Source organism: Myodes glareolus, chromosome 24 (assembly GCF_982192425.1).
Source record: "Myodes glareolus chromosome 24, mMyoGla1.1, whole genome shotgun sequence".
In the NCBI taxonomy this organism is placed as follows: domain Eukaryota; kingdom Metazoa; phylum Chordata; class Mammalia; order Rodentia; family Cricetidae; genus Myodes; species Myodes glareolus.
This window is the reverse complement of record NC_142049.1, coordinates 33,329,914-33,343,211: the sequence shown is the minus strand read 5'-3', so window position 1 is coordinate 33,343,211 and position 13,298 is coordinate 33,329,914. Positions and strand designations below refer to the sequence as shown.

At 42.9% G+C, this 13,298-nt stretch overlaps 1 protein-coding gene across 1 annotated transcript in view; it reads right to left on the bottom strand.

Annotated features, from left to right (window-relative positions):
* The window catches only part of Herc2 (HECT and RLD domain containing E3 ubiquitin protein ligase 2), a 171,143-nt gene that overhangs the window by 125,704 nt on the left and 32,141 nt on the right, over positions 1–13,298 (bottom strand). Inside the window, 7 exon segments of the mRNA XM_085682685.2 lie at positions 754–954; positions 2,750–2,943; positions 5,328–5,579; positions 7,346–7,459; positions 7,551–7,708; positions 9,879–10,030; positions 10,465–10,653. Coding sequence (XP_085538811.2) covers positions 754–954; positions 2,750–2,943; positions 5,328–5,579; positions 7,346–7,459; positions 7,551–7,708; positions 9,879–10,030; positions 10,465–10,653 — 1,260 coding nt within the window.

Here is a 13,298-nt window from a genome sequence, read left to right as displayed (position 1 = left end):
CACACACACACAAACACATACACACATAATTTAAAAACAAAAAAAAATTTCAAAATCAGACTGCATCCTAAAACTGTAATTGAAAATGCCCTCTTTAACCAGGCAGTGGTGGCACATGCCTTTAATCCCAGCACTAGGGAGGAAGAGGCAGACAGATCTCTGTGAGTCTGCTGCTGGCCTGCTCTACAAGAGCTAGTTCCAGGACAGCTAGGGTTGTTACACAGAGAAACCTGTCTCAAAACACAAAACACAAAAAAAGAAAGAAAATGCCCTCTTTCAGATGGAAACAAAATAAAAGTACTCCTAGGATCTGCTATGCCAGAAAGGCCAGTGTAGGATCACGCTACAGGAGGAAGAAGACAGGAAGAGGGGGTGATGTCCATAGCCATTCTTCACGGTCAGGGTACTGACACAGGGAGCCGAGCTCACTGCACACCATTTTCACAGTGGGGTTTACCTCTCTCACCACTCTCCCCCAGTGAATGCAGTGAATGTAAGGACAGTGCGTACAACAGCAATAACCAAATCTGTCCATGCTTCTACCTGACTTCCAGGAGAAACAAAACCAGATCAAGTATTTTAAGCCTTATAGACATTTCTCCATCAAAACCGTATTTTAAAATACTTCAAACGTTTCATTATCAGTTTGCCTAATGCGCTGAAACCCACGCTCTCAATACCCAGGAAAGTACTTAAGAATTAATCCCTGAGGCACTGACAAAGGGGCAGGAAGGCAGCAAAGAGTAACAACACCTGAAGTCGCAGAAGATTCAGCGCTGCCACGGCCATGCACTCTTTCTCCTGCGGTGGGGGCCAGTCAGCGGTGCCGTCCATTCCCTCGCTTACTTGACGCAGTAGGAGATCCAGCTGCTCAAAAGTCATTGAGCAGATGTCCACCACAAAGGGGACACGAAGGCCAATGGACCACTCAGAACAAGATGACCACGCAAAGCTCTGTACAAGGAAAGAATGAACATGACATGAAATCTCTACGTCATCAATGGTCTGTTCTACTGGAGAGGCCTACCACAAAGCATGATGGAACGCCTGAGTTATAGTTTATTTACCCCTCTCTGCCCCCAGTTTCATGGCTGTCCAGCTCACATACTGTTTACAAATTCCTCTCCTGTTTCACTGTCCCATCTCATATCCACAATTAAAGCATTTTCCAAACTGTTCTCACAAGATTATGCCTCCATACTAATGGATGGGAGCGAGCATTCAACCCACTTCCACTGGTACCACAGCAGCTCTAAGTAGATGACGTAGGTGTGTATACACAACCTGCCTAAGAGCAAACTGACATAAACCATCAGTACACTGTCCTAACTGACATTTAGAGAACCGTTCACCCAGAAACAGTAAAATGCATTCAGTCTGGGAGCTAGAGAGATGACTCAGAGGTTATAAGAGCACTGGCTGTTCTTCCAGAGGTTCTGAGTTCAATTCCTGGTGACCATAAGGCAGCTTACAACCAACTGCAATGAAATCTGATGCTCTTTGTTGGCATGCAGGCATGCATGCACACAGAATACTATATACATACATAAATAAATAAATCTTTTAAAAATGTATAGAGTTTGCAAGCAAAACACAAAGCCCTACTTAGAAGAAATTTTATAGCATCAAATGCTTAGAGACAAAAAAGGGCTAAACCCAATAATCCAGGATTCCACTTTAAATAAAAATGAACAGAGCTTGCCCAAAGCAAGCTGAAGTGAAAGACACTTTAAAAAAAATTAAGAGGTTAAAAAATGAACTAAAAAATAATTATTTAAAAAGATCAACAAAATTAAACCTCAAGGGAGAGGTGGGGCTGACAAACAAAAAACATACAAATTATTAGTAACCAAGTGGCTTGGACTCAAATAGAGAATTAAAAAATACACACACACACACACACTCACACACACACTCACACACACAAATATATATATATATTATATATATATATATATATATAGAGAGAGAGAGAGAGAGAAAGAGAGAGGACAGCTGTAACAGAATGGAATGATTCCTGAGTGCCAGCACCAGTAAAACCTACCCATAAAACAGAAGCCATGAATGCTTATCTATTAAAGAAATTGAATGTCTTGTGAAATTGCATTTATAGTTATATTTCTCAGCTCAGATGAATTCACAGACATTTAAAGGAGAAATAGCACTGTACACCATCTCTTTTAGGAAACACGGGGAATATGCCCCAACCCTTTTCATGATGCCAGCTTTACCCTGACAGAAATCAAGTAAGAATAAAGTATGCATGTAAATAACCCTGATGACTGTGAATACACACACATAAATAATAAAATACTAGCAAGTAAACCTAGAAACATTAAAATGATCAAACATGAGCAACAGTTATGCCAGTAATGCAGAATTAGTGAAAATCTGAAAACCATTATTTTCCAAAAGGAAAACGACATCAACTTACATAATCTGAGAAGAAAAACAATTTCAATAATTTTCAGCACCCATAGAATGCTTTTCAAAAAAGGAACAACCCATATCCAATAATGAAGAGCCAGAGACAGAGGGAGGGATGAAGAGGGGGGGCACACACTGCTTCTACACACAGTGTCACAGAAGAAACCGCTGAAAGACCTACAGTAAAGTAATGAAGTCATGTGTGGTTTGGAACAACTGCAGGAGGAGGACAACACACAAAAGTTGGCATTTCTACAATCTAGCAGTGAACATTTGGAAAACAAAACTGTACAAAACCCCAACCTAACTCAGCAGTGAGTACCTGGGCAGGCCCACAGGCAATTCCAACTATGTGTTTGGTGTCCAGTCCTGGTAGTGCAGTGGGCTCTGGCTTGGTCACACGCAAAGTGTCAAAGTGCTGGCACTGATCATTGCTCCCCCAGCTGTGTACCTCACTGTCTTCTGTCAGAGCAAGGCAATGGGTAGAGCCTGCGGCCACATCAATCACCTTCTTCCCTAGGGAAAAGATGGGCACAGTGACAGTGTCAAGCCTATGACCTTAGTTCTGAGGACAGCTACTCACAGCTGCAGGGCAGAAAGCATTCAGTACTGACTTCTTACAGGTAACACATTCATTTAATATGAGAATCAATTTACTTGATTTGACTAAGCTATTAAGTACATGTCATGTTTCATCAACTACAATTTGTTAAGAACATACACACAAATACGCTTATGCTACAGTATGAAGTCTTTTTTCTGTTCCTTATCCAGAATTTTACTCAAAAAGAGACAGTGTGAATTTAAGTTCATATTCCTAGTCTTACTCATATAGGATAAGACACACACACACACACACATATGCCTCTGAAATTAACTAGGAAGATCACAAGATTAAACTCAATCCCTTATTCATTTGGACTGTTCAAGAATCTCAGATAGGAGAAGAGACAATACTTAAAGTGGCATTCCTTTCGGCTCCTTTAAGAGATAGGTTTTCTGAGGAAATCTTTTCAAACACGCATGGCCACCAAAACATTCTCATAATTAATAAATTTGTTGACTGACTGATTGCTGGGCAGAAGAGGGAATGCCACAGCACAAAAGTGGAGGTCATAGGGTGAGTTTGTGGAGACTGGTTCTCTTCCTCTGCCTTTGCTTGGGTTCCAGGGATCACTAGACTCACACGGCAAGTGCCTTTATGGGCTGCGCCACCTCACGAGTCCCACAAATTTAGACATGTAACTATGTTGTGGGACAATAATATTTTTGGTTATTAGATTGTTTTTCTCCAATCACCCCAGTTGTGGCATGTAAAACATACTCTTCACTAAGAAACTTTTCTTAAAAGGAAGAGTGCTCTTTTCTCAAAGTCACATGATTTAAATATTTTTCTATTTAATTACTATTACAAAAGCATTATGCCTTTACTTATAAGTGACATAATCAACAGAAAGTGTTTTTCCACATAATGTCAATAAAATCAGCTAAAAATATTGTTATCTGGGCTAGAGATATGGCTCAACAGTTAACAACACTGGCTGCTCTTCCAAAAGACCTAGTTTCAATTTCCAGCACCCACAGGGTGGCTCACAACCACCTGAAATTCTACTTCTAGAAATTTCAACGCCCCCTTCTGCTCTCGGAGGGCACTGCATGCACATTATACACATACACACATTCAGGCCAAATGCCCACACACAGAAAAATTATAAACTCTAAAAAAAAAAAAAAGAACCTGTTGCCTAATAAGTTCTGAACTGTAAGTTAGCAGCAACAGTAATTTAAATATTACTATAGTAATGTATTAAATTACTTCTAGCGAGTAACTGGCAAAGGATATTTTCTGTATTAATGAAGGAAAAGGAAAATAATAGGCAAACTGAATTCCAGTAGAGCTGCATAGCAGGGTGAACTCTGCTATTCTACAACTTATCTTAGAAGCGCACAGAAGACTCCCAGACACAAGGTATTAACATGCTATAAAACAAAACTGATGAGTAAAACACTGACAAGTCTCACATAAAAATCCTATTTCCAAACCCTCTCAGAAAACAAACAGAAACAAGAGAAAGGAAAATAAATTAGTGTAGGAATCACTAAACTAGACTCTGAAACAAAACGTGGGTCAAATCCTACATTTCTGAAAAACGTTTATGGGGGACACGGCAGGCCGCTCCCTTAGCAAATTTATAAACTGGCCCTTTAAGAAAGGCTGCCTCCCTCTAAACTAAATAAAAGACAACAGGCCCACCAGACATACACGTACTGACCTTGCCTGACTCACTGACCTCACCCTTCCCAACTCATCTGTATTTCAGCAGCTCCCCCTTAGGACAGGAAGGAGAACACCTAAATTCTACAGGTCAAATATTATAGAAAAGAGAGGTTCTCCCTTTATATATATATATTTTTTTTAAAAAAAAAAGTCCCTCCTAATATACTATCCTGAACAGTGATGGACTGTTTCAAAGTTATTTGGCTCCCAAAAAGCATAAAACAGTCCCTCCTATGATCTAAATGCCATGGTTTTAAATGCACCCTCTCCAAACATGCCATTCCTAGCCAGAGTGCCTGAGACCATGTAGGGCTCTCTCAAGATGGTCCACGTCTATGCTACAGTGAGCATACACTGCAGAAGGCTCTGGACTCACACCACACGGTTTTGTAGCCACACAAGTACAGCTCACTCACCAGGGACAAGTTCAAATTAGACCAACCAAGGAGGAACCAAGCCTACTTGTGACCCCGCAGCACAATGAGTCTCAAACTAAATGAACTAAAAGTTAACTTGATGAGAATAATTTGAGGCCAATTGGCATTACTTCTCTCTCAGGACACCAGTGAGCGTCTCTGATGACAGCCCGCTGGCTAGATATTAGCGTTACACGTGCAATCACCTTGCAAGCCTTCCAGGAGTTTGGGATAACGGACATGTTCTTCTGTTCCATGCCCAAGCCTCTGATTGTCACCTTTTCCCCACGAATAAACTTGGCCATCTTTTGTCAAAGCAATAGAAAACTGACTTCCACAGCGAACTTTGATGACATCTAAGTCTTGAAGTTTTTCAATCAACTTTGGGGTTTTGCAGCCATCACTTCCTCCTCTCCCCAACTTCCCATAGTCGCCATCTCCCCAAGACCACACTTGGCCTAGAAAATACAAATACATTTAAGTAAAAACCATAGCACATCACAAGGGAAGTTTCAAATGACTGAAAATAATATAAACCATGAACACATAATTCAGTCAATCCTACACAGGTTACTGACCAAATGTAATCTCACTTCTATTTCAGGTTGATGTATTAGCAACTGAAAACTGCAAACGAGGGCTAGAGAGCTGACACAGTGGTGCACAACACTTGATGCTCTTGCAGAACACACACGGCCATCCTCAACTCCAGTTCCAGGGGATCAGCCTGGTCTATGGAGCTAGCTCTAGGCCAGCCAGGGCTACTCAGAGAAACCCCGTCTCAAGAAACCAAAAATAAAAATAATAATAACAATTTCACAGAATGCAAATTGTACAATGACTATGAAAGGCTATAATAAAGCAATGCTAGCTAAATTTGGGGGGATATATTAATAATGAGACAATACAGAATGTCAAGTATTCTATTTAGCTGTAATTTTTAGTCAAAAAAATTAGATAAAATACCCACTAGGAAAAGTGGGAGCCCCTAGTCAGCCATCTGCTTTCAAGAACCCAAATACTGGGAAATTCCTGGGCCTCTGAGCCGAAGCCGCGGACACCCTCACTGTGGTACTTCAGATGAGAAACGTTGCCCAGAATCCTGGGCTTGAACCCCTGCTTTCCAAGGCTGCCATTGCTGTCTTGAGGAGGCTTAGGTGGCACAGCCTTGCTGGAGGAAGGGTGTGTGCCACTGGGGGCTGATTCTAGTACAGACCTACTTCCAGTTTGTTCTCTCTGCTTTGTGCTAACATCCAAGATATGATCTTTGAGGTTCCTGCTCCAGATGTCTTGCTGCCTGTTGCTATGCCTCCCAGTCACAATGTGATATGGGATTTCCCTCTATATACTGTGATTATCACTGGTTAATAAAGGAACTCCTTTGGGCCTATAGCAGAGCTATAGGGGAAAAGAACTGGGCGGGGAAAACTAAACTGACTGCTGGAGGAAAAGGGGAGGAGTCAGATAGAAGCCATGAAGCCTCCTCAGAAGAAAGACACACTAAAACTTTGCTGGCAGGCCACAACCTTGTGGCGATGCACAGATTACTAGAGATGGGTTAAATTAAGATGTAAGAGTTAGCCAAAAAGAAACTAGAGCTAATGGGCCAAGCAGTGATTTAAATAATAGTTTCTGTGTGATTATTTCGGTTCTGAGCAGCCAGGACAAACAAGCTGCCTTCCCCCAACAATAATGGACTTTTATCCTCTGGAAATGCAAATCAAAAAAACGTTCATGCTGGGTATTGGTGGTTTATGCTGGGTGTTGGTGGTTTATGCCGGGTGTTGGTGGTGCATGCCGGGTGTTGGTGGTGCATGCCGGGTGTTGGTGGTGCATGCCGGGTGGTGGTGGTGCATGCCGGGTGGTGGTGGTGCATGCCTTAAATCACAGCATTGGGAGGCAGAGGCAAAGGGATCTCTGTGAGTTCAAGGCCAGGCTGGTCCACAGAGCAAGTTCTAGAACAGTCAGTACTTCACAGAGAAACCCTGTCTTGAAGAACCAAAAAATGTAATAAAATAAAGTAATAAACTTTTCCTCCTACAAGTTGCCTTGGTTAAAGGGTTTTAAGACAGCATCAGAAAGTAATCAATACACTCACCAACCTAAAAGATGGTAACAAGGAGGGCAGCCTCAGGAGGGCTATACAACTCCCAAACTCACTCACCCAGGTAACAGCCATCAACATCCCTAAGAAACTGTCCAGGGCAGTACAAGTTCTACATACCATTCTCGGTCACGGCCAGGGTTTGAGCATCCCCACTCCCACATGCAACATCGATGACCTTTAGTCCTTTAAGTCCAGCCACCAGCATTGGAATAGCCTCATCTTCACTGGAGCCTTGAGAGAGATACAACTGTCATTCTCCACCCCTCTCAGCAGAAGCAACCTCCCCCTGCCCCATGGCTGTACTCATGTACAGTAGACATACCATGGCCCAAGCGGCCATAGTTCCCACGGCCCCAGGTGTACAGCTCCCCCTCAGCAGTGATGGCTGCGCTGTAAGTACTCCCACACGCTATGTGCACCACATGCTTCCCAGCCTGCTTTCCTGAGAAAGCTGAGATCACCTTGGGCTCCTCCAGGGGCCTGTGGGAAGGAAGGTAACAAATGACATTGTAGGCATTTCTTAAGGATTGAATAGGTGATCAGAGCACGAGGCTCTTTTGCCTTTCTATCTCAAACACAGAACATCACCACTTCCTAAGCTGGACCCAGCAAGAGTATCTGTTGAAGACTCACAGAATGAACTATACAGCAGCTCTACTCCTAATGTCCCCAACCACAGTCCATCATCAGCAAAGCAATAAACTGCTAACACACCCAGCAACATGGCTATACTGTAAGTATGACTGAAAGTGAAAGTGAGACAAACTCCTTTTGTGATGGTCCAGACTCAGGTCTAGAAAAGACAAAACAATCAGAACAGAGAGCAAGGCAGATGTCAGGGCTAGAGCAGGAAATGAGAGAGCAACTACAAAGGGTACAAAGACACGCCTAGGACCAACAGTCACACCTTCTCTCTTCACTGTGGTGCGGGATACACTGCATGCATTTGTCAAAACTTACCCAAAAGTCAGTCTGGTGTGTGTGCATGCATGCATGTGTATTCACGTGTGTGTGTGAGTATGTGTGTGTGTGTGTGTGTGATGCATGTGTATTCACGTGTGTGTGTGAGTATGTGTGTGTGTGTGTGTGTGTGTGCGAGAGAGAGAGAGAGAGAGAGAGAGAGGAAAGTGAGCAAATCTTACTTTGCTCACAGAAGGAAGTGAGCAAATCTTACTAATAAAGTGTAATTTTCGATTTTACAGATTAAATAGTTTGAGAAAATAAGGATAGCAAAATTTTCAGAATTAAAAATAAAAATCTAACAAAACTTCTCATGTTTATAGCCGACATTATGCATCCCATGGTAAACAACATTTCTAAAGACACGCTTTGCTCACTTTGTGACTACATACAAGAATGGGCACGGCTGGGGAAAACCAATCACTGCTGAGGACAACCCTTCCTTTCTTCTTCAGCTCAGGCTGAAACTCTTCACACAGTTTTCTCTGATTTCTGCCTTTCGCACGGATCTTTTTTCCTTCCCTGAACTCCTAGGCCAAGGGAAGTTATTCGTTCTAATCTCAGGTAATCCTAATTTCCTTAGTAAATACATCAATAGTGGTATATTATAAATACCTCCAAGGAAACAACTGTCCTTGGTACCTCTGACGTCCCAGGCCAATTCTGCCATACAGTCTGCAAACAACAGCCATTCCAAACTCCTTTCTTTTTCACTAGTTTTGCCTCATTTTTCCTCAATATCTTACACTGTACCTCTGGGATCATTTCTGAACTCTAAAATAACGTAGCACACACATCCCTACTTTTCTTGCACACTGAGATTCTTCCCAGAGAACATGCTAGGTAGTGATGTCTCTCCATCTCCGCCCCCACAGTATAAGTAAGTCAGAGACCTTCCAGTCTCCCCTCCCCCAGCTCATAGACAGTCGGGGCTGAGATGTTTCTAAATTGACCTGCCCGCTCCCTCCCATGCTCTGACCTCATGAAGTAAACCTGCCCCGGAGACAGCACAGCTGCCCAGTGTCAAGATCTGCCCAACAGGCTCCACCTGTAACAGCACCATACAAGATCGGCAGGAACTGCCAGATCTCTAAATTTTTGCCCCTAAGCATTTACAATATCCATTTTTTGTTCTACTTCTATTCTTCCATGGTAACTGAAAGCTTCCACCCAGTAAGGTGAAATTGGTCTCTAAGAACACGTCATGGTTCTGCAGGTCCTACCAGCAGGAGATAAAGCCCAGTGTGATTAACATGGGAATGTGGGGTTTCTTTAATTTAGAAAATAAGATGGAGGGTACAGTTGCTAGTCACTACTAGCTAGTCACAACTAATGGCAAAGAGAGCACCCTCCATTTATGGCAATTCCCAATGAGTCAGTCATCAAGAATGGATACATGCCAAGAAGTAAGTGGCCCATGCCTTTGATTTCAGCACTCGGGAGACAGAGGCAGAGGCAAGCAGATCTCTGTGAGTTCAAGGTCTACACAGTGAGTTCCAGGACAGCCAGAGATACATAATGAGGGCTGTTTTGAGGTAAAAGAAAAAGAAAAGAAAGAAAATGGACACATCGTGTTATGTTCCCCCCCCTTATGCTAGTAGGCAGCGGGAAATCAGTCCTGACATTTTCCATTCCATTGTGAATATGGATCCCCAGTGAGCACAGCAGTTTCTGAAACAGCTGGACGTACACAGTGTCTCCATGGCCCAGTCTTCCGCCATCCCCGCAGCCCCAGGAGTACACCTCCCCTGTGGCAGCCAAAGCCAGATAGTGGTGACCATCAGAATGGGCAGCAATTTTCACAATGTTTCTAGAGGCGAGCCCCTGGACCAGTTGTGGAGCCTAGAAAGGTAAAAATCAGAAAGAACAGGAGTCAGTCTTGGTCATGGGCAATGCGAACAGAGCGACTCTCCCCATTCACACTCAACCTGACAAAGACTGGGACCCTCTAGACCTCCAAGTGGTAAGAATTCTCCACGTGGTGCATGGATGGCAAGTGCTGCTGTGAGAATGGACACACAGCTCAAGGACTTCCCTTAAATGAGAGCACCACCATCCTCATCAGAACCCGTTCTTATTCTGTGATTAACAATGGGAATTACTGGGTGGCATTCTTGATTCCTGTTAATGCCCATCACAACTGGGACCATCTAACATGACTATGACTACAATGTACAATGCACAGACACCTGCAACCGGGACCACGACACCATGTGGTGTCTACAGTAGGACCACCACTGAAGGAGGCATGCATCAACACCACACTCAGCACCTACCAGCATGTCACTGTTGTAAGCCTGTGTGTACACACGGCCATTTCGGGACAGGATCAAGAAACGCTTTTCCGCACAGGCCACCTGCATTACCCCCAGACTGGCAAGGCTTTCACACTGGATTGGACCAATCACATTGGCATAGTATTTCCAACCTATTAACCCCCAACCTATGACCTCCTGCAATGATCCCTGAAAAAAAAAAAAAAGAACACACACAAATGTTTCTTAGAGTAAGAGAATATGCAGGACTAATATTGAGATACTACAGAAGTGAAAAACAAAAAAGTAAAGAGACCGATTGAAAACATCAAAATAACTCAGAATATCTCATATTACCACAGCTAAATGGTAAGCTCCCAGTTTTGTTTATATTTCATTCCAAAAGTACCATTCAAAAGCTGGACTTTCAACATATTTTTCAATAATCAAACTATATCAGGTTATTTTTGGGTCAAAACAGGCAGAAAATCAAAAGCTCAGGCATAAAGCTGGGAGCGAATGCCTTTATTGGTCGGGGTGAGAGAACGAAGCTACCTAGGAACAGCCTGAAGAGAACGAGCCCACGCTGAGTCACCTCAGAATGTACTGCGAAGACACATATGCACGCATACTCAGGATAAACAGGAACATGCAACTGAATCAGCTGCCACAGTAGCATTTGGGTAGCAAAATTCTGTCACTAACTCAGGAGTCCATTATAAGGGGACTTATTAAGAAAAAGATCCATTGCCAGGCATGGTAGCACATGCCTCCCTCACAGCACACAAGAGACAAGTATAAACATGTTCTGTGAATTCAAGGCCAGCCTGGTAAATATGTCGAGTTCTGGGTCAGCCAGGGCTACATAGTGAGATGCTGTCTCAAAACAACAGTAATAATAACAATAGGAGGAACTGGAGGAGGAGGAAAGAGAATGAAGATGGATAGAGCTCAACATACAACATATTTATAAAAACAGTCTTTAAAAATTAAGAAACCATTTCTATTTACTAACACAGAAAGAATCCAGTATATCTACTTGGTGAGAAGAAAAGCCAAAGAAAAAAAGAAAAAAATGATGAGGAAGCTAAAGAATAACATAATATGCAACACCAATGTGTCCATTCCAGAGAAAGTGAAAGGTTGAAGACCTGGATAGCAAAGTGAGATCAAGCAGTGGGATGCTGGGCATACGGAAGTCAGGGGAAGAAACAAAGTACACTACCACATGCCATCCGGATTCGACCATGTGGTTGTGCTTCATAGTATGTTCTGTTGTCTTGGGTTTTGGTTGGTTTGATTTGGGTTTTTTGTTTTGTTTCGTTTTGTTTTTTCAAGACAGGATATCTCTGTATTGCCCTGGCTGTCTTGAAATTTGCTATGTAGACCAGGTATGTCTTGAACTCAGAGATCCACCTGCCTCTGCCTCCTGAGTGCTGGGATTAAAGGTGTGTGCCGCCACCACCACCCAGCTTATCCAACTTTTTGTTATTTTGGGTTATTTTTTGTTCGTTTGTTTTTCCTTTTAATGAGCTCTTGTTTGTATTCCAAATAAAAAGCTAAAGAAACTTGGATTGAAAGCCAGGTTACTCTGTGTAATCTTGACAAGAATGATGTCATCCCAAATATTTGTTTTTTCCAGGATACAAAAAGTGGAACATTGTGATGGGCAGGCACACACCAAATTCTTGTCACACAGGCCGATCACTACTATCACCATTACTATTATTTAGACATTTTACATAAAATATGACTGCAATGTTATTACATTATAACCAGCAATATACACTAAGCACTTCAGTGACAGCATATGTGGTCAGAGTGAACAGGGTCATGGGTTTGATTCCCAGCACTAAAATAAAAGAAGATCTCTGGCACTTCCCTCTTGATGGCAGGAAGCTTGTTGTCATCTCTAGGGCCCCTAATTCAGCCCCTAGGCCCTGTGGACTTGTAGGGAACGGATAAAATCCTGAATGAGTATGCTATTAGCATGAGCACAGTCATTTCAAGGACCCAAATGCCTAAGATTCATGAGAATAAAAATGCCTTCCCAGGTCAGACTCAGGAAAATGGAAAAGCCTTCCCCAACCACAGAATCACTGTTGATACTGGCTGGTTTTGTGTGTCAAACTGACACAAGCTACAGTCAGAGGAAGGTGCCTCAGTTGAGAAAATGCTTCCTTGAGATCCAACTGCAAGGCATTTTCTTATTTAGAGAGCAACAGGGAGGGCCCAGCCCATAGTGGGTGATGCTATCCCTGGGCTGCTGGTCCTGGGTTCTATAAGAAGGTAGGCTGAGGAAGCTATGGGAGGCAAGCCAGTAAGCAGCATCCTCCATGGCCTCTGCATCAGCTCCTGCCTCAGCGATTCTGGTCTGTTTGAGTTCCTGTCCTGACTTCCTTCAGTGATGAGCAGCACACTGACGTGTAATAAGTGGAATGAACCCCGTCCTCCCCAATTTGCTTTTTGGTTGCGGTGTTTCACAGCAGCAATGGAAACCTTAACTAAGATAACACAAGCAGAAAGCATTCTCTGTAGCTTACTCCTCCCTCCCAGACGGTTCCAGCTGGAGATTGCTCCCCTTCAGAGAACTCCCACTAAGAATGCTTAACCTCTCCTCCTTATATTGTACTTATACAAAAACATGTCCAGTTTCAGGGCTGTAAGTGCCCTCCATCTAAGTAAGAACAGCCCACTTGGTCCAAGCATTTCTGAATGTTTTTCTGTCTTCTTCATTTCTGCAAGCCCTAGTACTTCACTGCCCACTCAGAGCACTGACCAACACTTTGAATTACAGACACATTTAAACATTCCAACCACCATTAGCAGAAAAATCAAATTTCAGCTGGGTGCTT